Here is a 25,369-nt window from a genome sequence, read left to right as displayed (position 1 = left end):
CAGGCGGGAGTGTCGAGTGCGCAGGCGCTCGCGGTGGAAGGGCAGGGGAAACTGGCCCCGAGAGCAGCCTGCGGAGCCTGATGGTGCACCAGCTCGTGGGCAGATAAAGCGGGCGAGGCACGGGGAAAACGATGGGGGGGACTTCACTGCATAAAGATATGCCCCTGCTTTAAAAGAGTTCACACCCTAGCTAATGAGGTCGGCCACGCGCAGAAGCCAGAGGCAAACTCACTGAAAAGGGGGCCTGGGGAGCGGATTCGTGGGTACAGGAGCTCAACCGTGGGCTTCACGTAGGAAAACAGGAGTTGAACCTAGATGGGAGAATTACGGTCTGGGGAAAAAGCTGTGCTTCAGGTCTTGAAAATAAAGAAGTGCGGGCAAGTCACCCCAGGGAAATGTTGAGGCAATTGAAAACTTGAGATGGTTGCAGTTGCGGCGTGGGGGTGGCGGGCAAAGAAGACCGTTTCAGCGCGGGCGCCTCCGCGGCCATCCAGGTGGCGATCACAGCGCAGGGGCAGTCGTCGCTTCTTGCCCGCACGGAGCTCGGAAAACAGTCTTCCCTCTAGGACGGCCTTGGGGAAGCAGTGAAGATTATTAAAATGACCCTTGCGTACAATTGTTTTGAATGCTCTGTAGGAGGAGGGGTTACTCACGGGGTACTGGTGCTGCACCCTGAAGTGCGGGGTCCCCGTACAGGCGCCTGTGAGATCGCCTCCCGGACCGAAGTGCCCACAGCCTCATTGGGGCATAACTTCTACCCACGACGGATGGACCGGCTGGTTATTCCAGGCTTAGGTAGTTGCCGGGCCTTCTCTTGACTTTGAACAAAGGGGAGCCTGTTTCTTGCAAGAAAACAAGTGGTCGTGTTGCCAGTGATACAATTCAGACATTGAAACAAAAACTGATTTTTGGAAAACATCTGCCATAAAGATCTTGACAGCATCCCAATACTTCCATACTTTTCGGAGATCATCACGGGCGATAGGAGGTGTGTCTTGTATGTATATGGTTGGATTAAAAGGCATCAGCATTCGTCAGAGCTGCGTGAGTGAACCTGTAGATCAAAGGCGGTCAGCGCACGACCGCGGGAGCCCTCCTGCTCCTGACACCCATTCCCCTGGTTCCTTCCCCCTCTGCACCAGGGCTGTTCGTGCTAATTACAGGACGTCGCTTCTGTTCTAAATTATAGAGACACTAAGATGGGGACCGTGTTTCTTAAGCTGGGTAGAGGTTTACATACCGTGTTCACTCACCACAAATCTAAAACCCTGAAAATTCAAGCCACACTTACGGTTTGTGCACTTTTCTGCATATACCTCTATAAAAGTCTTTAAAATGCATCCATCTACCCGACACTAGGGGCTGGTTGTATGCCAGGGGGTCACATGGGTAGCACTTGGTTCACAGTAGCCGTAGGAAGGGATATATTTCACAGAATAATCAAATGATGCATGGAGTTGCCCAGACTGGTGTGGTTCAGTGGACTGAGGCCCAGCCTACAAACCAAAAGGTTGCAAGTTCCATTCCCAGTCAGGGCACATGCCTGGGTTTCCGGCCAATGTTTCTCTCCCTCCCTTCCCTTCTCTCTAAAAATAAAGTCTTTTTTAAAAAAAGTGACAGCGTAAACAGCCAACACAATAGCCATCCAGAGTGAACCAATCAAAATTATTACTTTTTTGTCAGATCAGCAAAATACATTTTTGGGTGGGCTGCAGAATTCTAGTAGTTTATGTGTGCCATGAGATGGAAAAGGTCAAAAAGCGTCCTAGCCAGTGTGGCTCAGCCGGTTGGGTGCTGCCCCACAAAGCTGAAGGTTACCACTTGATCCAACAGTCTGGGCGCAGGCCTGGGTTGTGGTGTTCAGTCCCCGGTCGGGGTGCGTAGGAGAGGCAGCAGATGGATGTTTCTCTTGCACATCCATGTACCTCTACCCCTCCCTTCCCCTCCCTCTAGAATCAGTAAGCATGTCCTTGGGTGAGGATTAAAAAGAAGAGGTTGATGAAAATCACAGATTTAGTACAAACCTTGCCTACCGAAATCACGTGGAGTACAACATTCAATTCTAACTGAATTCTACCAGTAGTGGAGTTCTAACTAAATCTAATGTTAGAAGCTAGAGAGAAATGGTAGATGCGTTGGCTTTTACCATATATTTTTTAATATTTTGTTTGGGTGGTTTTTAGATGAAATCAAAACTAATTTAGTTGAGACAAAAATTACAATGTTTGAGTGTTCAAGTTTGTTCGAACACTGTATTTTATATTTAGGCACACTGTTTTTAAAAGGAAGGTGCACAGATGGTTAGCCATGAAGTGCTGTATTCTTTTATTTCGTTTTCCCAGAGGTTAAAAAAAGCTAAGCACATTGTAACAGATGAAAGATGATGTTTTCCTCATTATCCGTTTTCTAAATCTAAGTATTTTAAATTATATACTTAAATATACTCCATTCCAAACACATATGAACATGTCTCAGAATACGGCACCACCAACATTGATTTCTACAACCCATCTGTAGTTGTGCTGTATGTGGGATCTCATTCATCGGGTCAGAACTCAGCACGAAAGCGAGACCTCCACTGTGCAGGTAGGCAATGGAAAGAGTCAGGTAAGATTCAGACAACACACATTTCTCTTTCATCCAAAGGTGCCGGTCAGGGCCCAGAGGCAGACACCTGCATCTGTGAATGGTGCCACCACGGGGTCCAAAAGGGCGGGGCAAGGGGGCAGAACTGTTTGTATCAAGTCATTTAAAACTGAAAAACTAGAAAAGCATCTCAAGAGAAAATATAATCAAAGTAAAAGCAATGGAGTTTATTTCAGTGAAATTATTTTAAATTAGATATGATATATTAAGCTCCCATGTCCCCCAACCTGGTAGAAAAATTCCTCTCACGGAGAAATCATTTATTTTAATGGCAAAATTTTTACATTTCAGTAAAATCTGTTATATTTAAAACTATGTATATAGTACATTTCTGGCAAAAACCTTATACATCTTTCAGTTGTCAAAACAAAGTAAAAATATGGTTGCATAAAATCACAAAAAATATAAATTGCTGAAAAGATAATAAAAAAAGATTAAAAATCATTTGCATTGACTCCTTTACATCTTCAATTAGTAAGAATTTGCAAACTACAATAAATTTGTGAAAATTCTGGTGCAACCTTTACACACGCAACCAAAAGTTGTCATTTCAAATATCCCAGCTTAAAAAAGAATTTACTGCAATAGTCCGTGCATTTATCATACTATTTGTACAAGTGCAATATTTAAATATCTTCACAATACAACTGAGTAACTAAAAGGAATCACAATAACTTAAACAGAAGCAAAGTTTACAAAATTAACAATTTTTGGAAGGTCCTCTTGCATTGGTTCCTCCATTTGCTCCCCACCCACCCACAACAGCTTATAGAGACATTACAACAATGTCTTAGTTCTATATACAGATTTGTAACTTCAAAAATACAGTTGTCTGTTCTTAACATCAGGAACAAATGTTGCATTTAGAGACCTACTTAAAATCAGTATCTTCAAAACAAAGGGACCACATTCAAGTTAGAACACAGTTTTGAATTTATGTTTAAATGGAACTGCTATCATTTTATATAGCTTCCAGATTCCAAATTGAACAGAAGCAGCCCTGGGCAAAAAGAAGCCAAGATTTTTCTTTTGAATTCAGTGCATGTTTCCAGGGGTGCTGGAGCCAAACCTACAACAACAGTAACTATGCGAGCTCTCATGACATCTGAGTATATTATTGTCTAATTACACAGGCGCTCAATGTATTTGCAAAAAAAACAAAACAAACAAACACAAAAACCCCACATTAATTAACAAGTAGTCTTGAAAGGGAAAAAAAGATAACTCTGTTGTAATGGAAAACTGATTAATAGGAAAAATACCAATTTCTTGAAGTTAAAATAGTATAAGGCAAATATGGGTAATATTTTTATTTTTAATTAGCATACATGATACTAATTTTATCTGAGGTGACTTTAAATCTTCATTTATACCTATTACGTAATGCTATTACTAAGAGCAACAAAAACAAATGAGAAATCTCAGAAAGATAAAGTGTCTTTAGGCAGTTCCCATAATGCCACTTTTTAAAAAAGGAATTAAAATTCAAAACAAATATGACCGTTTAGAACTGTCCAATTTGTTCCATATTTCATCAAAATGTCGTACCCGACTAAGGAGACACAACCAAATGCAATGTGTAAACGCAAACTGGACCTGGTTTGGAATAACCAGCTATAAAAGAAATCTGGAGAACAAGTGAGGCATCTAAATATGCATGATCAGATGACAGGAGGGGATTATGTTTATAATAGGATGGCTTTTTAAGGACAGGCATCATTATTTTTAGAACATGCTTGACGTGTGGAGGGCCGATGAGTATGTCTGCAACATCCAAATGGTTCAGGGAAGAAGAGCGTATCCTATATACACATATATGTATAACCAGATCTATATACACAACTAGATATAAAGCAGACGTGGCAACATGTTAACAAGCATCGAATCCATGTGGTGGATACACATGTAAAAATGTTTATAATCAAATCTGGGAGAAAAAGTCGTATCTGGACATTGAAATCATTGGTAAGAGATGGTTTTTTCTGTGCACTGAATCAATCTGAAAGATACATAATCGAGTAACAAGTGTTTGCACACATTCAACACTGACGGACAAGTGCAGAGGACACTGTGAGATTGGCAAAAACCACATGATTATTTACAGCATATGCCACTCGGCTCTTGGGACGCAAAGAGCCATTTATGTACAGAACATAACAGGACAAATTGTTACGATTAAACTTGGTGCCTAGCATACCTCGATATGTTAATTCTGTGTGGTTTTTTTTTTTGACTGAATGAAGCTAGAGAGAGAACCTCCACGGGCCTGCACGGCTCTGACGGGACTCACCCGACACTGCAGCAGACTGGGGTCGGGGGTGGGGGGCACGGAGGAGTCACCCACACTCTCCCTGCCGTCGGAAGGTACCTGCTACTCACGTGAACGAGCCTAGGAAACAAAACTCGCCTATAAAGTTCTCTGAGGATTCTAGGCAAATATTTATTGAATTTATGAAGCAAATATATAACACAACATGGGATAATAGATGAAGGCCTTTATGGTAAATTAATATTCTACAAAGCCCTGTGTACAACTAAATATAAAATAGCCAAAAATCAAGTGAGCCTGAGAGACCTATAATTCATTGTGTATATTCTATTATGCGGTATGCCTGCTGAACAAAGAACAAAATTATCTCAATTCATTCTTGCACATCAGGGTTTTAACTATGAATCGCGTTCCAGTCCCTGTGCGAAATACATTCCGAAGGGCCGATCCTCAGTTATAGTGATGTGTGACTTGATTATAAATGGAAGCGTTTGGCTATGATTTATTATGCATGCTTATTGCTATCAAAGAAATAAGCAAAGTTTTAGGTTTACTGTGCAAGAATTTTAATCAGATTCGCGCACATCTCGAAAAATTCTATTGTGTGGCTTCCGGGTCTTGGAGTTAAGTCAACAGGAGAAGAGTCAAGTGAGGTCACAGATGAGGTAAGAGAAGCTTCTGAGGATCTTCCTTGAGCCTCAGCGTCCGAGTCATTCCTTTGGCAAGAGCGATAGTTGCTGACTGATCCCGATCTCTGTGGCGTAGCAGTCCCTGACTTGGCTTCAGTAATTTCATCTGGGTAAAGAAATAGTTCCATTTATTATAATCCATTACACCCACTGAAAAAGATTTTTTAAAATTTTTTTAAAGATTTTATTTATTTATTTTTAGAGAGAGAGAGAGAAACATCAATGTGCGGTTGCTGAGGGCCATGGCCTGCAACCCAGGCATGTGCCCTGACTGGGAATCGAACCTGCGATGCTTTGGTTTGCAGCCCGGGCTCAATCCACTGAGCTATGCCAGCCAGGGCCAAAAAATATTTTTAATAGTGTTTCATTTTCTTCTTTGAGTGTGGCCATTGACCAGCTAACAAGAGCATGTCTATTTTGAATACTTTCTCAAACAGAGGAAAAGCACCTGTGTGAAATCACTCACCTTTTTCACACACAGGTACTCTCCTGGTGGCTAATCAAGACTGGGTACAGTACGTAGCTACTCATCAGTCTTGCAATCCAAGATTAAGAGCCCAATAAACTAATACCTTGTGGCTTAAAAGACATCTTTCCCTAGCAATAAAAATTAACCCCTCTAAAATGAAATCACAGAATAAATGCACTCTTTGAAGATATTTTGGAAATCATCTCATCCAACTCCTTGTTTTTTCAATATGAAAAGAAACCCCCAAGAGTTAAGTGACTCCCCAGAGGTAACAAAGGAAGAGAGAACCCAGGTCTCCTAGCTCTCATCCTGGTGCTTTTCTTCACTCTCCATTTTCTCTTCCTATTGGATTAAAGATCTCATACAGGAGCAACAATGCACCAAATCATGGCAATGAACAAAAGCAGGAAAAAACTAAAGTACACAACACAAAAATAATAAATGGTCATTGCATTGGTAAACCTAGGTGCTAAGGTTGAGAATCTGATCCAAATCCAATGAGAAAAGTAAAACCCATTCCAGATCTCAGACCGCATTAGGACACGTTAGTGGATAAATACCCTTTGGACATAAAGATAAGCACACAAACAGGTTTGGCCAGCATATCACAGCTCATCTGTCTCTTTCTGCTACTATGTAGATACTATCTTTCAGTTTATGAAGAAGATAAAAAATTTGTAGATGAATCTCACCTGACAATTCCATACAATCTTAGATGAACAAAAATGACAACACATCTTAACTCAATTGATTTGGCCAATGAAGAAAGGCCGTAAACATTTAAGCACACTTTTTGAAAGGCAAATAACGTTGGAATCATGTAACTTTCACAAAAATTACAAAAGATGCTGTGTCTGATTATGTCTCTATTGTCAGGCTGGGAGGAAGGGGCTAGTTCAGAAGAGAAAAATAACCAGAAGCCCCTACAAATAGGTCTCTCTCAAGCGCCCTGCAAGAAACTGTACTCAGCAAATAATTGCTTGTCCTATGAGCTACTAATCGAATCTATTTACAGTGCCTTTTCACTCAACTCTAAAAGCTAATAACTATTTTCTAATCCTTAAATGAAAAAGATAAACATTTTATTAAATATCAGATATAAAAATTATTTAATGAAAACTTACAGAAATGGCAACGATTATTTCTAAATAAAATATTTTATCTGCCCTGGCTGGTGTACCTCAGTGGATTGAGCACAGGCTGTGAACCGAAGGGTCAGCAGTTCGATTCCTAGTCAGGGCACATGCCTGGGTTGTGGGCCAGGTCCCCAGTGGGGACCACGTGAGAGGCAACCACACACTGATATTTCTGTCTCTTTCCCTCTCCCTTCCCCTCTAAAAATAAATAAATAAAATCTAAAAAAAATAAAAACATTTTATCTTATCAGAATGAACCACATCCAAAAAAACAGAAATGTAGCAAAAACTATCACTTTAGGACCAGACTGCATCTGGCTTTAAGGAATCCACAAGATAATCTTAAAAGGTCAACGTGCTCTAAGATTACAATAACAAGACTCATAGATGTTGACATCACAAAGGCACAAAATCTCACATTTTACATTCTTTTTCCATCGAGTTACTAGAAAGGATTCAAGAAGCTTCAAAAGAATCAAAGACTAAAAAGCCAAGTTAGGTAACAAAGTCTAATATGCCTCTGTGGTGCTTTGTGACATACGTACCATCAATACTTCGGAAATCCAGTAAATACGTTCGACTATCCACTTGGTATAACTGCAGGCTCATTTTGGAGTATGTACTTGTCACGGGATTCTTCCTTCGGACTCGCAGATAGTACGGGTTTACAACCTAGCGTATCGTGCGGACAAAGACAACGTCAAAAGCAATTCTTCTACAAAACACTACAGGTTTGCAAATGTACTAATAGTCAGAACGCCCTTTCCTTCCTACCTTCCATTCATAATCCAGTTGTTTAATTGCTCTACACACTTCTGCCATGATATCATTTGGTCGACTCTGACTCCTAATTCCCAAATGCCATTTTGCTCTCCTTACGCCTTGGTGTTTGGATTTCTGCGGATTTAACTCATCAAGGGTATGGCGTGCCCTTGGTGTCTCAGCGACCAAGAAGGGTACTCTTTCAGGATGGGGCCGAGTCAAATGGTGATCATCGAGAAAAGAATCAGGTGGGCTCGTCGCCAAGTAAAAATCCTTGGCCTCATTCATTATCCTCCTGTTATCGATGATGAGGTGGTAGGCGACCGCCAAAGGGTCCTGGTGGTTTCTGTTATAAAGGCAGCTGAGGACCTCCTCTTCAGAGCACTCAAATTTTTCACACACTTCTTTTAAGGCTTCGTCATCAATCATGGTTGAGCTATATGATGGATCCTCAGGAAAGAGATATTTGGGAAGATCCTGCTTAAACCATTCATGCTCCCTGAGAGAAAAAGGCAGGGCCAGGAGAAGGATTTTGAGTAGAGATGAGACGGAAAATGAGACGGTATTATCATCTTTTTTAAACTGAGACTTTCTGGCTCACATTTCATTGTATATATCAGAGGAAATGCTGCAGCCTCCCTCGGATTTTAAGAGGGAGAAAGCATTGCTGTAGTAACAGGAAAAGAAACGTAGATACTTTAGGTTACATCTAAATTGTAAAAATATGTTAACAAGAAAAAGCATCTCTCACTTAGATATTCCAAAATGTAAATTTTAGAGAACATGATTCATCCCTTTCATCAGCTGGTAAACCCACGCCCTGACCTTTGCGCCCGTTTTGGCCGGTCTGTAGCACACGGAGCGGAGGGAGAGGACCCAAGCTCTGCACGCCCATGTAACCCTTCCTCCTTCTCCACCTCCCTAACGTTTCCTTGTTTCCTATCCCAGGTCTGCACCCGATTTCCTCCTTCCTTGTCCCTCCATCTTGGAGAAATGTGCCGTCTAGTGACCCTTCTCCAAAGAGAAATTCCCATGGGGCGGGGCGGGGCCGGGGGGTACAGAATGGTAGAAGAAACATTATTTACAGCAAATTTTAAAAGTCGTCATCAGAAATGGTTCGCCCAGCCCTGACCTCTGTGGCTCAGTTGGCTGGGCATTTTCCTGCAAAGAGAGGGGTCACCAATTCGATTCCCAGTCATAGCACATGCCTGGGTTGTGGATTTGGTCCCCAGTCGGGGCGTACACCAGAGGCAACCAATCAATGTTTCTCTCGCACATCGATGTTTCTTTTCCTCTTTCTCCCTCCCTTCCCCCCTCTCTAGAAATAAAATGAAATATATTTTAAAAATTTGAGAAGTAAATTTGTCACCATCACTTTTGTCTTATTTAAGCTATTAGTTTGAACCATATGAAAATGGCCATGTTGACAGACTTTTTACCTACAAAACAGCAATTTCATATGTGATTCAATGTCTACTACTACAAAAAATGCATGTCAATGACTATTAAAATGTCCTCATTTGCCCTGACTGGCATAGCTCAGTGGATTGAGCTTGGGCCTGCAAACCAAAGTGTCGCAGGTTCGATTCCCAGTCAGGGCACATGCCTGGGTTGCAGGCCACGGCCCCCAGCAACCACACATTGATATTTCTCTCTCTCTCTCTCTTTCTCCCTCCCTTCCCTCTCTGAAAATAAATAAATACAATCTTTTAAAAAAAAGCAACGTAATGTTCACTATTATCATTTCAAAACACAGATGCATATGTAAAAACTGCAAGTCCTCCCTCCTAGCAGTCCTACTTCCCTAAGGTAGCCAGTACAGTGTGTATTTTTATATAACAAATTAAATAAATGTGTCTATACACTACTTTTAACACAAAAATAGCACATGCTGTCCTGTAACTTCTTCTTTCACCTCACTGGCGTCACCGGTACTGTCGGACCTGGTCACCCGCGAGCGGCCTTAGTACCTGATGTCTTTGACCGTGGCCCTCTTCATGGGGTCCACCTGCAGCATATGTTTCAGGAGGCTGATCACAGAAGGGTTTAAATACTGGGGGGTGTAAAAGATGCCATCACAGATCTTCTTAAAAAGGGTTGGCACGTGGTCGTCGTCAAATGGGAGGGTTCCGCACAGCAGAGCATAGAGGATAACCCCACTGCTCCATATGTCTACCTCGGGACCTGCGTACAGTCTGCAACAGGAAACACCCACAGGGTTAAGTGGTCATCGCTGACTTAAGAGTCAATCATTGTGCAAAAATTTGAAGAATGGATACTGAACAAGTACAAGGGGGAACCCCCACAAAACCTGGAATTATGGTTCTTCTGGAAGGTGGGCCCCTGGTAATACAGGCTCCCCCATCAGCTGAGTGTGCTAGGAGCCCATCTGTATCGGTGCACCTGTTGGCGTTGTTGTGAAAGGCTGCGTTCGGCTTCAGTGAACTTCTTTGGAAGACTCTTTCACCACGCCTGCCCACGTCCTGACGGGTGATTTACGAGCGCACTGCCCGCCCCGAGCTGTGTTCGGCAGTTTCTGACCAAAAGCAGCCCGACCCCAGGGCCCTACCCTCCCTATTCACCCCATCTCGCCCTAAGCAACTTTTTTTCTTTCCCCCGATGAAAACAAGTCCTCAAAGAGAAACATTCTGCGGAAGTGGAAGAGGTGAAACAGCAAACGGCAGAAGCACTAAAAGGCATCACAGCTGACGAGTTCAAAAACTGCCCTGAGCCGCGGGAAACCACGTCGGTGGGCGCACTGCATCGGATAGAGAGCGCTTTGAGGGTGGCTGAGGTTTAAACGTGTTAGAATAAACACACAATTTTTTATAAATAAACTCTGGGTTTTAGGGGGTCCCCCCTTGTCATTATCAGTCAGAATATAGTTCGTGTAATCACTGCTGAATATCACACATAAAGATTTTATACTAATTCTATCAGTATTTTCTTTGAAACAAAAGTCAAGAATTTTTTTTAAGTTACAGACTGTAGCTAAACTTCTGTCCTCACTACCTTACTACAGTCCTCATGAGATCCAACCAATAAGGCCAAACCTTGAACAAGCATATCGTCACTGAATTTAAAGGCCTCACAGCTTGGTTACAGAGCAGGGAGTAAGCGACCTTGGCCTGAGGCTGGGGAAGGAAGCCGGGCTAACTGGTTCATAGCCAACTCTGTTGGCAATACACTGTAGCCAACCGGCCAGCCCAGGCGCAGACTAGTTAGATAACCCATTCAAAGTCGGGCTTCAGAGAAAGGATTAATTTAAACTGTCAAATAAATTGTTGTACTGATCAATAAGCACTGTTTTGAAAGTAAAAGTTTCCATTCACACGACCTCACAGAAAGGCATTATGCAAACCAAGAAAATCAGACTTCACTCATGGCCCATTGCATACATGTGTAACTACAATAACTTGTGTCTATTTATTTAATCCCGCCCCCAGTATCCAGGGCCCTGAATTGTTTTATCCCCTAAAGAACTGAGACCACACAAATGGAATAGTTATTAAAAGAATTTTAAACATTAATATAAAATGATAAAGCTTGATAAATCTAAATTTAGGACACTTCTGCCTTATTCCTAGTAATGACTTGACAGAAATATAACCTCTCTGAGAGGGCTAGGCACGCAAGCTTACGGACATAGAAAGAAAGCACTGTAATATCTCTGCATTGTGAATTAAGCTGGATGTGAAACATTCAGACAAAGAAATATGTTTTAAATAAAAGTTCTTAGAAGTTAATTATAAAAACTAGTAACCAAAATCAACCTTCTGTTTTGAATTTCAGTGGTATAATGAACAATTACTCTTAAAAAATTTAAATTTCCCTGTTGTCTAAACTATTCAAAAAGCTGTACCTTACAAAAATTCTCATCTTCTCAAACATTAGGTTAGTAAATTGAGAGGTTACATTTTTTAAAATAATTTTGCAGTCTCTAAAAGATTTTTTAAATGAAATTCAAAATGAACGGAGTCTGAAGATTTTATTAATACTTGAGTCCAATTCTCCAAGACCCTTATCCTAAAACCTTAAGCCACAATAAAATACCATCTATTTGAAAAATTAAAGCTACACACTATACTATTAATTCTTCATCTAAGTAAACAGTAAATCACTCTAACTATTAGGTATTTCTGTATTATTCAAGTTTTTAATGTCATACCTATCTTTAAACTCGCTATTGTTAAAGCTTCAACTTCTTCTACCAGGAAAATAAGGATTCTCATCTAACTACTTTAATATAATATTGACTTTGCATACCAACATTTTCCTCCATAAATGGAGTCCTTAATTATAATGTTTTATTCTTAAAACAGAACATTTTCTGGATAAGAAAAGAATAACCCTTAAGTCTCTCTCCTTTCATCAAAATTAAACACTCCAGGCACTCCAGCCTAACAAAACCCAGGCGAAGACGACCATCACAGATGCACTGAGGGCAGGGGCGTGAGATACTACCTTCCTGAAATTACTTCTGGTGCAGCATAGTTGGGGGAGCCGCAACTTGTTCTTAAAAATTCACCATCTGACATCATGTTTGAAAGACCTGAAAATGCACAAAATCAATTACTCAGGATTTCCCAAGGACACAAATAAAAGCAAAACTCCATTAAACAATACAAGTGAGTTTGCATTAAGGAAATAAATCACTTTACTCTTTGCTCCAACAAAACTCTATAGTCTTTTCCATTCCCAAATATTTTGCCACTATGCCCTAAAATTTGTCATGTACTTCAACATTTAAAATTAGTGTACTTTGGGAATTTAATGTGTATATACTAAGCTATTAGTTATTGTGCTTACTAGAATAAACTTCATGTTTAAATTTTATTAGTACAGAAATTACTAAGGAAAAATGTAGAACAGAGTAGAAGAATTAAAAGTTTCTCTTAACCCCTGTTCTGATTCTTTAATAAGATATAATAATTTCAGAAATCAAAGCTTTTTCAGAAATCAAAGCTTTGAATAAAGCTTTGAGTTTCCTCATAGCTTTATTCCAAAAAGACACCTCTGCCTTCTCAAAAATGTCCTCTATGAAAATGATGATCACAGTTGTGGTACAAGAAAATCAAATACTGTAGTCAACTACCAAAGAACAAAACAAAAAATAATAGCTTAGGGCTGGCTGGCACTACTCAGTGAATCTCTATACACTGAAAAATATATATATATATTCAAAACTGAGGAAAATATAAGACTCTCCTCTGATTTGAACTGGAGCTAAGCAAAAGAAAGTTGCAGAGATTCATTTTTCACTCAGATTTAATAATGTTGATGACAATTTATATAAAAAATAAAGGGCAAGTAAATTTATTTTGATGATCCATATAATGTTCCTCAAGCTGAAATTACATTTTTCTCAAGTTGAAATTGGTTTTCTATCATTTAAAATACCGTTTTTTGTCCTGGCTGGTGTGGCTCAGTGGATTGAGTGCCAGCCTGGAAACCAAAAGGTCACCGGTTCGATTCCCAGTCAGGGTATATGCCTGGGTTGTGAGCCAGGTCTCCAGCTAGGGTCGTGTGAGAGGCAACTGATGGATGTTTCTCTCACATGTCCACATTTCTCTCCGTCTCTATCTCCCGCCCTTCCCCTCTCTCTAAAAAGTAAATAAATAAAATAAAAAATGCCTTTTTTCACCCTGGCTGGCATAGCTCAGTGGATTGAGCGTGGGGTGTGAACCAAAGCATCGCAGGTTCGATTCCCAGTCAGGGCACATGCCTGGGTTGCAGGCTACAGCCCCCAGCAACCACACTGATGTTTCTCTCTCTCTTTCTCCCTCCCTTCCCTCTCTAAAAAAATAAATAATTTTTTTTAAAAAACTAGCATCAGACTTTAAAAAAATGCCTTTTTTCCCTAAAATAATTTTATTCATATAGTTTACCTTCTGGCTTTCAATGCTTGCATAACCCCCTCCCAGGCTCTCTCCTCTCTCTCCAGAACTGATCAAAAGGACACACTGGTAAGAGGTCGCTAACTCCTCCTTCACCCTAACAGGCTCTGTCAAATAATGTCTCTACTGCCACCAACTTAAATTGTTTAGCTACTGTCACAAAACTCAATTTTAAAGACACAGAGCTAAGAAAAGAGAATTCCTCATTTTCTCCTTTGTATACGTGCTCGTGAATTGAACGGTGATGATACACTACTCTGGGAAACTCGGTCCCTTACACAAAAGTAAACGTTATCTGAAGACGCACGTCCGTTAACCGCAGTGACCAGAGGAAGCCGTAAACCCCTTACCGAAGTCGGCGATCTTCGCGTTCATGTGAGCGTCCAGCAGGACGTTTTCCGGCTTCAGGTCCCTGTGGACCACCATGTGCCTGTGGCAGTAATCCACGCCGGAGAGGATTTGTTGGAAAAGGCGTCGACTCTCTTTTTCATCCAGCTAAGAAAAGTAGAGAGACATCTTAAAGGTGTGTCTTTCACAAGAAATGCTTCTACCTATCAATTCCCCAAGCTATAAAACTGCAGGAATGCACGAACCCTTCCAAATGAACCTCACTTGTCAGATACTTTGGAAATGCAGAGGAGGGCCACGCAGCCCGGAACAGGCGCGCTCAGGGGGGCCCTGGAACCGAACCGGAGGCCCAGCCCACCGGCGTCAGCACTGCCCTGACGCACCGCCCCAGCCTGCGCTCCTTCCCGTCCCACGAGCCAGCTCAGCTCGCGCCAGGTTCCGCTGGAAACTAGGCGTGCTTTCCCCCGTGAGGTCAAAACGTTTCACCGTCACTGTGCCACGGGGCGTTGAATGATACACAGCAACAAATAAAACAAAGGACCTCCCACAGCTGATAAAAACAGGCAATTAAATGAACGAGTGACAGTGCTCTGGAGAAAAGTAAAGCAGGATAAGGACACAGAGAGTTACACTGTGGTGGGGATACTATTTTAAGCTGCATGAGGAATTAACATTTAAGCACTGCTAATGAATTAGCTAGCAACCATCTTATTGTATGTTCTGAAATAAAAGACATTTCAATTTTAACAAAAGAAAACCCTAATTTCATTTATTTTGTAAAAATATAAAAGCCTTTATCTTTAATCTGCTTACTGAAAAAATGCAGCAAATACATTTTTTAGGTCAATATTTATTTTATTTTTAATTTTTTTCTTTTTTTTTATTGTTGTTCAAGGACAGTTGTCTCCATTTTCCCGCAGATACATTTTTTAAAACACTCTTTTAAAAATTACGTTTCCGGCCTGGCCGGTGTGGCTCAGTTGGTTGGAGCACGGGCCACAGGCTGGATCCCCATCAGGGCACACAGCCCTGATGCGGGTGCAGGCCCCGCCCCCGGTGTGTATGTGCAGCAACCCCAGACAATGCTCCCCTGTCATATCAGTGTCTGTCTGTCTGTCTGTCTCTTTCTCTCTCTCTCTCTCTCTCCCGCTGCCATTCTCTCTCTCTAAAAGCAATGGAGAAATGTCCTTGGGCGAGGATAAAAAATAAAATAAAATAAAATAAAATAAAATATCCTCTTTCCATGTATCTCTATTTCTGCATTTTCTTATTTTACGTGTTTTCCATCATCACTACTTAGACATGCTTGCCCCTGACAAGCCATAGTTAATAAGAAGCTATCAATTCCGTTGGGCGAAGGAGTCTAATACGCAGTCTGTAACACAGGTCACAAATGACCATTCTCGGACCAGACTTGCACACCTTCAATGACAAGGACAATCCGGGAGAAGAGATGAAATAATTTTTTAATGCAGAATTAAAACTACCGAAGTGCTATGAGATGTCCTTCTTCCAAAAAAATACTAATGCATTAGCAATCTAACACCTTTACTTCTAGAAGAAATGTAGGCTCATTTTTTTAATACTTTATATCCAATATACGAAATAAAATAAAGAATGAGTTCCACATGTGAAAGAGAAGAAAACTTAACGGATTAAACAAAAGGTAAGCGGTCACACAAGCAGATAGGCGACTAAAACGAAGACCATACTGTGTCAATAATAATAAACACAGCAGCACGGCTGAAGGCGGAAACTGCGGCGGAAGACGAGAGAAGACGAAGCACACTTCCGGTTGCACGCGGCCGGCGGAGGCGTCTGTCTCCGCTCCCGGAACTACTACGGCGGAAGTGACGTGATCAGATGAGGACACACAGAACCGGAGAGGGACGGCATGTCAAGAGGGGCCACAGTGGAGAGCGGGTGCACAGCGGTAAAACATGCCACCGGCCAGAAGAGCCCAGGACACACGCCCCCAGGGGTGGGGTGGAGAGCCGTCCCGACCTGCCTCTGCACAGACCGCCGGCACACTCAGCGGTCGGAAGTGCTGGGAGATTCTGAAGGCAGGAGCGAGAGGTGGGCTGACCACCGGCTGAAGAAAGAAACTTCAAACTCCCCTCTGCTAGGGAAGGCGACCCGCAGTTTATTCTTCGGTAAGGCTGACCCAGCTCTGTCCTCAGGGACTCCGAGGCAGGGACGGGGCACCAGAAGGAAGACGGGGGGATTCGGTGAAAGTGGACACACGACGCACTAGGAACACCGTGCAGCCTCCGCCCCATCCAGGGGGCTGGCCGCTAGGCTGGCGCTCTCGGGGAGCTCGGACGGTTTCTTCCGGAGCGACCATCTGGTCCAGGGAAAGATGTTCATCATCACTGACATCTGGTGTGTCCCAACACCATGGCCAGGTCGCTACCTCATCGGCCTACGCAGAGGCCCGCCGGTCAGGAAGCTCCACCCGCAGGAGCTCGGCATTTACTGCCGCCCTCTCCGAGGAAGGGGCACTCTCCGAGGAAGGGGCGACCCACGAGGAGGGGCCGATGCACAGAGGACGAAGACCAATGACATGAATGACGGCAGCGCGGTGAGACAGGGAGCACAGCGCGTACAGGAACAGCGCAGGGAACACGGGGAAAAACGTAACTGTCATCTTCAGACAGATAAAGAGGATCCCATTTGTGGAGGAAAAAAACAGGCTATTGAAAGAAAGAAAATTTCAGGAAGCAAGCAAGATCTTTGAAATAGAAAAACGACAACTGAAAGTTTAATAAGCAACAGATAAAAACTGAAGGAAATCCCCACAAAGCAAACTGACCAAAAAAAAGAAAAACAGAAAAAAAAAAAACAAAGATTCCACTTCAACTTGTGCCTGTTTCCATTTTTTCCAGGCAGAAAAGGACAGAGGGCTGGGAGGGGGAGGCAGTACAGTGGACAGAGAAGTACAATATCTAGAATTTAAACGAACCATGTCAGGAAATGGCTAATCAGAATTAACTTGAGGAATGAGTTGAGTCTGACGAAAGTAAACATATGCTACGCAGGATGAATGAACGAAGGATGCGAAGGACTTAGATCGGGAAGGAAACAGAAAGGACTCGCAGTTCCAGACCCGGCTCTTCCCGGGAGAGGCTTCTGGGGGCCACACAGCCTGGGTGTGAAAACAGGTGGGGGCGGGGCGGGGCTCAGTTTTTGTGTCTGGAACTTAAGACACTGCTCAATTGTCTGCTAAAGCTCCTTCCAACTCCAAGTTCTTTCCGTCTGATTCCTACCTCCTTCATGGAGCCTGTACTTGCTACTTTAGGTACATCAGGTTTCTGAAACCAAGAAAGGAATGCAACTTAAAGGCGGCTAGGGTCAGCCAGCACGACCTAGCTCCTTAAGTATTGAAGAACATTTTGTAAGGATTAAATATATACAGAACTTTAAGACAATATATTAAAAGCATTTGTAGGCCCCAAAGCATGAAGTCCGAGGATCGTGAGTTCCGGGGTCTCATTACAATTCTGTCATTAATATATCACATGACCTTGAGCAAATATATACACTGTGAGTCCCCCTTTCCACATCTCTGTAAACTGACTACAAAAATAATCTATAAGGTCCTTACTAGCTCTAATAACCTATGATTCTAGACAAATATATCACTAAGGGAAAAGATTATTAAATAGACCTCTTAACAAAACTGCTTTCTAGTATCTTAAAGCTAGTAAGGGACAAGGGGAGTTACAAAACAGATACAGGATTAAATCGGAACTGCTTACCCTTCCATTTTTACAGATATAATCAAATAGCTCTCCTCCTGAGACATATTCCATCACCATGAAAATGTCAGAAGGTGTACTGATGACCTGGTACCTGGTGAGAGAAAACATTGCCTGCCAACGTTAAAACATGCATGTCCATTCATTCAGTAAATATTTACTAAGTGCCTACAATATTCCAGGTACTGCACTGAGAGCTGGGGAAACTGCAGGAAACAAAACTTCTCTGCCCTCCTGTCTGTCCCTCACCTTCTAGGAGCCAGGCAACAAACATGAAATGGACAGGCAATACATCAGGGAGTGGAACATGCTAGGAAGAGAAAGAGAGCAAACCAGGGTCATCTCTCACATGGAGCGTTCAAGGAAGGCCTCTCGGATAAAGCAATATTTGAGCAGAGCCTCGTGGAAGTCAGGGAGTCAACTGTGCCACTGCCTAGAAAGAAGGTGACCCAGGCAGAGGGAACAGCAAGCACAAAGGGCATCCCCCAGGCGGGAGCCTGCCTGGCACGTTCAAGCAATGGTAAGAAGGCTAGCAGGGTGAGCTGGGAGAGAGAAACAGATGTGGAGCTGAAGAGGTAACTGGAGACCTGAGGACAGAGAACCTTACGAGCCATGATAGAGCTCTGGCTCTTACTCCAAGGGAAAGGAAGGTTTTAAACAAGGCAGGTGTGTGGTCTGGCCCAGTCACACCTTAGCTGTGGCAGCAGCATCAGGAAGAACTGACCACAGGCAGTCAAGGTGGATGCAGGAGCCACGGCAGCCGTCCCTGCGCAACATGGAGGCAACTCAGACGGGGCTGATGGCGATGAAGGAGCTGGACGCAAGAAATGGGATGGAGAGTGGATGTGAGAGCAGCCGGGAAGTTAAGTTTCCACCCCGAGGAACTGGACGTTCGCTGAGATGGTGAAAACTGTGGGAAGGGCAGGTCTGGGAGGGGAACAGAGAGCTCAGTTTCAGCCGCGTGGAATTTCTCGTGCTGCGTGGACATCCGCATGGAGGACTAAAGCAGGCGGTGGGCACGAGCCGGAGTTAAGGGGAGCGGCTTCAAAGCGGACGGGGATGTTCAGGGGTCATCAGCACACGGGCACTATTTGAAACCACAGCCCCTCAGTCAGTGAGAAGAGGTGAGAGTGAAACCAACTGGGGGTCAGCCAGGTCAGCACAAAAGTCGCAGCAGCTTTAACTTACGGTCTGTAGAGCAAAGCTGAGCAGTAAATAAATCATCTGAAAACCCTACGACTGTGAAACAACAGTAATGTTACTGCCCTTCTGAAATATTGGATGCCTGATCTCCTAAACAGTTCTGTTTTATCAGATGGAAGCAACAGGGGAGAAAACCTTTTCGCTGCATTAACCCCAGCGAGGCTCACTGACTCTGGCTGGATGCTGTCCTAGCAAACGGCTGCCGGTTCTGCAGCGCGCAGGACACTGCACGTCACCCACAGAAGGGCAGGGGTCCAGGAGACGAGACAGGATGGGAAAGGTGACTGCTGAGGAGCACAAGGGCAGCACGGGAACACAGGCTTAAGTGACACGGAATGGGGTTAGACAAACACACACGAACAGGGAGAAACTTCAGCATCCTCCAGAACATCCTCCTTCCCTTCCCTTCCCTTCCCTTCCCTTCCCTTCCCTTCCCTTGGAGGTGACAGTCATCCCACCAGGAGGTGACAGTCATCCCACCAGGAGGTGACAGTCATCTTCCTCACCTCTCATATTAACCAGGTAACAGGCACAAGGGAAAAACTGGTAGGACTGCAGTTAGCACAATCAGAGCTTACAGTTTAATGATGTGCGGGTGCCGGAAGAGCTTGAGGTTCTGGATCTCCCTGCGGATCTTCCCCACCACGTCCAGGCTGCGGATCTTCTGCCGGTTGAGGATCTTCACAGCGACTTTGTGCCCGGTCAGCTCGTGCTTGCCGACTGCGGGAGGGGGGAAGCATGTTCACGAGTCAGTGCCAGGCCTGCCCGGGTACTTACGCAGGCGTATTCCAAGGGCAGTCATCCTCGCGTCCTCAGAAAATACTCGAGCCAACTGAACTCCCTTTCACCTCCACCTGGTCTGCCCGTGTTTACAGGAGTGACCGAGTGGGAGAACACAGAAGAAACCGGTAGCACTGGTTCCTTCCAGGAGGCTGGAAGGCTAAGGGAGAAAGATGAGAGACTTCTTTTTTTGCACTTTTAAGTTCTCTTCATTTATTTTTCATTGTTAAAACTATAATCTCACACATATCAGCTGAATCACACACACATTTTTTCTTTTGATGTACAGTTCTGCGGATTCTAACACAGGTGGACCATGGTGTGACCACTGTCTCAATCAGACACAGAAGATGCATCACCCCACAAACCACCCTCCCGCTGTAGCAACCTCCCCACCCGTAACCCCATGAGCCTTTTAAAACTTGGTTTGTGAGCATGTAGTCTCCATTTTTTAACATAAGAAAAAAAATTAAACGATTATCTTTTAATTTTGAATGCAATGCCCTGGTATTCAATGGTGATAGAATTCAGACATTTTTATAGAGGCAAAGTCTCCAGAAACTTCACCCTTTCTCCAGAACCAAGAAGACGGTACCCACTACAGGAGGAAAACGAAGAGGATCCCCAATGTGGCGAAGGAGCAAAGTCCCAGGTTAACAGATACGCAGAAGGCCGGGAGGCAACAGACCCAAACAGAAATGTTGCAGGGAAGCCGAGACGGTTACTTCCACAGGGGAAAACGGACAAGAGTTGTCCGGGTGTGGGAGTGCGGAATATCGCACTGACAGAATTTACAGAGACATTTGAGGATGTGGGGAATTTAAACTTAGTTTCAAAGAAAATGAAACAAATGAAAAAATGAGGGAAGAACTCAAGGAAAATTAAAAGTTCTGTAGAAAATATAGTCATGATGTTGGCTTCCCAAAGTTTTTATACAGTCACAATTATGAAAACATAAAATATAGATTTTTCAAAGAACGATATAAGGTTATTAGGAGAATGAAGGGGTAGAGGGAAGGTATAAGAGAATATCCTCATCTACCATAACAGGAAGTCAACATAAAAAGCCCATCAATAAGAATTAAGAGATAGCTTGTGTACAGGCATATATTAATTAGAAATGTGGAGGGTTTTTTTTTTAAGATTTTATTTCTTTATTTTAAGACAGGGGAAGGGAAGGAAAGAGAAGAAGAGAAACATCGTGTGTTTGGTTGTCTCTCATGTGCCCCCTACTGGGGACCTGGCCCACAACTCAGGCATGTGCCCTAACTGGGGATCGAACCGGCGACCGTTTGGTTCACAGGCCGGCACTCAATCCACTGAGCTACACCAGCCAGGGCAGAAATGTGGAGGTCTGAAAAAAAAAAAAGACAAATACAAGAAGAAACAGCTAAGAGCTAAAAGTGGGGATAGGGAATTCTGTTTTATAAATACACCTCTTAGCACTACTTGACCTTTTAAAGCTTACATGTATTACGTTACAAAAAAATTTAATTTTTAAGTATGTGATTTAGGGTTTTAGCTTTACAGGAAGAAAATGCTCTTTTTGAAATTAGAACGCAGTGTGTAAGACCATTATCAGAGAGCTCTCCCTCTCCCTGGCAATCTGGATCATTACCAGCCAAAAATTATGATAATGGTAACAGGAAATCCTTCGGTATCTGCATTTGTTATGGGCTGCCTGATGTCTCTCCCAAACTTTACATATTGAAACCCTAACCCCTCATACCTCCAAATGTGACAGGATTCGGAGACAGGGCCTTCAGAGAGGTGACTAAGTTAAAATGAGACAATTCAGGTAGGCCGGAACCCCACCTCGCGGGTGTCCCTGTAAGAGGAAATCTGGACACACAGAGAGACCGCAGGGGCACACGTGGGACACTGTGAGCACAGGGGGGGGTGCTCTGCAAGCCACGCTGCGAGGCCTCAGAAGGAACCGAACCTGCTGCCACCTTGATCTCAGGCTTTAGACTCCAGACGGTGAGAAAATAAATTTCTGCTGTTAACGCTATTCAGTCAGCAACATTTTGTTTTGGCGGCCCTAGCAGATGAATACAATATTTTTTTACTATTTCTAAGTTCAAAACTCAATACTGATACTCTATACTTCTTGTGTTTAAAACATTATCTAGCCTGGCTGGTGTGGCACAGCGGATTGAGCATGGGCCTGCAAACCAAAGCATCACCAGTTCGATTCCCAGTCAGGGCACATGCCTGGGTTGCAGGCCAGGTCCCCAGTAGGGGGCGTGCAAGAGGCAACCACACATCCCCCTCTTTCATTCCCCCTCTTTCTCCCTCCCTTGCCTTCTCTCTAAAAATAAAAAAAAGTCTTAAAAAAAAACATTATCTTAAACAAAGAACTTTTCTCAGGCCAATCTTAATAGGCTTTCCAGCTTCATCTGGAATTTGGGACAGAACTGAGCCTCACCATCTCTGCAAACCCCCAAGAAGGAGAACCTGACAGATCAGGTTCAGAGGTTTTCAGCAAGTTCACATTTCTCCCCACCACGCTCACCAAGACAATGAGTGATGGGCCCTCCTGCCCCCACCCCCCGGCCCTGCAATCCAGAGGGCCAACACAAGGGATTGGGTAGCTCCTCTGTATTCTGAATTTTTTAAGCCTTTGCTACTTTGCTTAAATATTTTAATTAATAATGTTAAATCCAAGGCCAAATTACACAGATATTTCACAATGGGAGAAAAAAAGTCTTTGTTAAGTAAGACTCAAAGTGTTTAAGTCATAGTCCTAACTCTCAATCCTTTTCTTAAAAAAAAAAAAAAAAAAAAAGATTTTATTTATTTATTTATTCCCAGAGAGAAGGGATAGGAGAGAGAAAGGAAGAGAGAGAAACAATGTGGTTGCCTCTCATGCGCCCCCTACTGGGGACCTGGCCCACAACCCAGGCACATGTCCTGACTGGGAATGGAACCAATGACCCTTTCGTTCGCAGGCCAGCACTCAATCCACTGAGCCAGGTCAGCTTCCATTTTGACCAGACCCTTTAGTCTTCATGGCGCCTCTACAATGCAAATCTCACAAGCAAACAAGCAAATGTCCGACTGCAGCCCGGCCCGCTGTAACCGAAAGTATTATCTCAGAATCAGAGAATACAGTGCCATTTTCAAGCTACTATAATATAAAAGGAAACTCTAAATTTAACTACCCTTTCTATAGTTCAACTAATGTCAAAACCATCTGTGGCTAAGAAATTACAGCAGCTTCCTGAAAGATGGCAGAGTAACGGAATGCACCGGATATATGACAAGGTCTGTCTGGAAAAAGTCCAGCCATTGTTAATGTAACAAGAATGGTTTGTGCAACATTGATGTAGCCTGGCAGCCAAGGAGAGTGGGCTGAAATGCACATGAGTGAACAATGCTGACCTCACTGCACTAGTCAGTGGGGGGCGGTAGACACCACCGTTGGGTAAGCACGTGTACTGTGTGGCCGTCCATTCAAAATGACTGAGTAGAACACAGACTCTGCATCAAATTTTGCATTAAGCTCGAACATTCCTCTGCGGAAACTATCCAGATGACTCAGAAGGTCGCAGTCACGGGAAACTGGTGACTGGCAGCTTCATCGCAACAATGCACCCCCTCATGCATCCCGTCTCATGCGGGGTGTTTTTGTGAAACATCAAATCACCCAGGTGACTCAGTCCACCCACAGCCCAGATTTGGTGCCCTGTGATTTCTGGCTTTCCCCAAAACTAACATCACCTTTGAAAGGGAAGAGATTTCAGACCATCGATCAGGTTCAGGAAAATACAACAGGGCAGCTAATGGCGATGGGGAGAACTGTGTGAGGTCCCAAGGTGCCTACTTTGAAGGGGACTGAGGCTTCATTGTCTTATATACAGTGTTTTTTGTATCTTGTATCTCCTTCAATAAAGGTTTCTATTTTTCACATTACATAGCTGGATACCTTCTGGACAGGCCTGGTACTTCCTTCTATCAAAACCTCACTAAAACATATGTGAAATTAGTGAGGAAGAAAACTCTAGAGTCACAGCAAAAATGAACTGTGGAAGTCAAGCACATTCTTATTTCCGATAAGGCTTTCTTCAATCTCCAATACCAAGCAGACGTGATTAAGAGCAACTAACTTGGCTGTGAAAATACAATTCAAGAAGTATTTTCTTTCTGAGATCTAGTTTATTGATATCTAAAGAAGTAGTAATCTCATCGGCCCCAACGACCCCCAAAATCTCCAAGCCCTGCCTTACTTATTAGGAACCTTTCCCCATTATCTGCACAGATGAAACATTGGGAACCATGCACAATATTGGTAACACTGGCAGGCTGAGACTTGGAAGTATTACAGCAGAACCCATTCAGGCCTGAACTCCATCCCAAATCAACCAGTCTCCTCTCATATCATGCTCTAATCCATTTAATTTCAGCCCCAAGCAGCTTTTAAGAAACAGCTGGGGTGATTCAGAACAGATGCATATGTTCTGCTGCTAAATAAGGAAGTGCGGGAGGGATTCAAAGCACCCTCTCAAGTGTGCTCCCCCAGCGCCATGTGCTAAGCACCTACTCTGTGCTAAGCACCTACTCGGTGCCAGTTCATGCTGCCAGGAAAAATGGTGCTAACCAAAAGCAGCCTGGGTTCTGTGACCTTGCTGGCCTCCAAGGGTGACCACAATAATTACAGGGTTGGAAGAAAAATTACAGCACTAAAGAAGAAAAGGGGGGCAGAGAATACACATTAAGCTCACCCAAGAAATGAATGTTTTAGGGAAAATTATTAACTACTTCAGGGTGATAGTTAAGACAATGTAGAAGTTATGAAATTAGAGCAGAGCCAGACAAATTTTGCATTGGAAAAAAAATAATTTCAAAAGCAGTCAAGTTATAGCAAAAATGTGACAAAAATTTATGGAACACATACCAAAAAATGAGGAAGAAATTAGCAGGAATAAGAGGGGAAGGAATACCAGGCCAAGTAAAATTGAACTCATGCGTGGAGAGTAGAGTATCATCCCACCTATGAATAATAATAATACAAGTAACCCCCAAAGGACAGACAGAACGAAATCAAGGTATAGCTCAAAACTTTTTTTCCAATACATGACCATTTCATCGAATTATAAATTAGCAGTGCGAAGGCATAACTTCTTCACTTTTGAAACACTAGGGGACAGTCACCAAAATCTAACTACATGAACTGAAGTTCAAACAAAAACGGAGGCAGGGGCCCGGGGGGTCGGTGCCTGGCCAGCAACTGCAGAGAGCTCGTTCGAACGCACGGGTGCGCCCACTCGAGGCAAGAACAAGGCAAACAGACGGGGTTTACTTAGTTCTTCAGTCATGACTAGTTTGTTTTCTTTAAACGGAAAATTAATGTACTACTGTTCATGGCTGGGTAAGCTGAAAGAATATTTTAAGGGCACAAAGAGTCACCAA

At 43.2% G+C, this 25,369-nt stretch overlaps 1 protein-coding gene across 3 annotated transcripts in view; it reads right to left on the bottom strand.

The window, feature by feature from the left end:
- Window positions 1-2,792: 2,792 nt before the first annotated feature.
- The window catches only part of PRKAA1 (protein kinase AMP-activated catalytic subunit alpha 1), a 32,817-nt gene continuing 10,240 nt past the window's right edge, over window positions 2,793-25,369 (bottom strand). Inside the window, exons 2-9 of one of the 3 annotated variants that reach the window (XM_028517373.2) lie at window positions 19,756-19,897; window positions 17,975-18,068; window positions 14,219-14,363; window positions 12,436-12,523; window positions 9,942-10,166; window positions 7,984-8,470; window positions 7,755-7,881; window positions 2,793-5,710 (exon numbers count right to left, since the gene is read on the bottom strand). In XM_028517373.2, coding sequence (XP_028373174.1) covers window positions 5,466-5,710; window positions 7,755-7,881; window positions 7,984-8,470; window positions 9,942-10,166; window positions 12,436-12,523; window positions 14,219-14,363; window positions 17,975-18,068; window positions 19,756-19,897 — 1,553 coding nt within the window. In that variant the 3' untranslated portion in view covers window positions 2,793-5,465. Of the gene's footprint in view, window positions 5,711-7,754; window positions 7,882-7,983; window positions 8,471-9,941; window positions 10,167-12,435; window positions 12,524-14,218; window positions 14,364-17,974; window positions 18,069-19,755; window positions 19,898-25,369 lie in introns of those variants that run through there. The other 2 variants (XM_036020181.1, XM_036020182.1) reach the window with 2 other exon arrangements.

This window comes from Phyllostomus discolor, chromosome 3, assembly GCF_004126475.2.
Source record: "Phyllostomus discolor isolate MPI-MPIP mPhyDis1 chromosome 3, mPhyDis1.pri.v3, whole genome shotgun sequence".
NCBI lineage: Eukaryota > Metazoa > Chordata > Mammalia > Chiroptera > Phyllostomidae > Phyllostomus > Phyllostomus discolor.
This window is presented reverse-complemented; position numbering and strand designations above follow the sequence as displayed.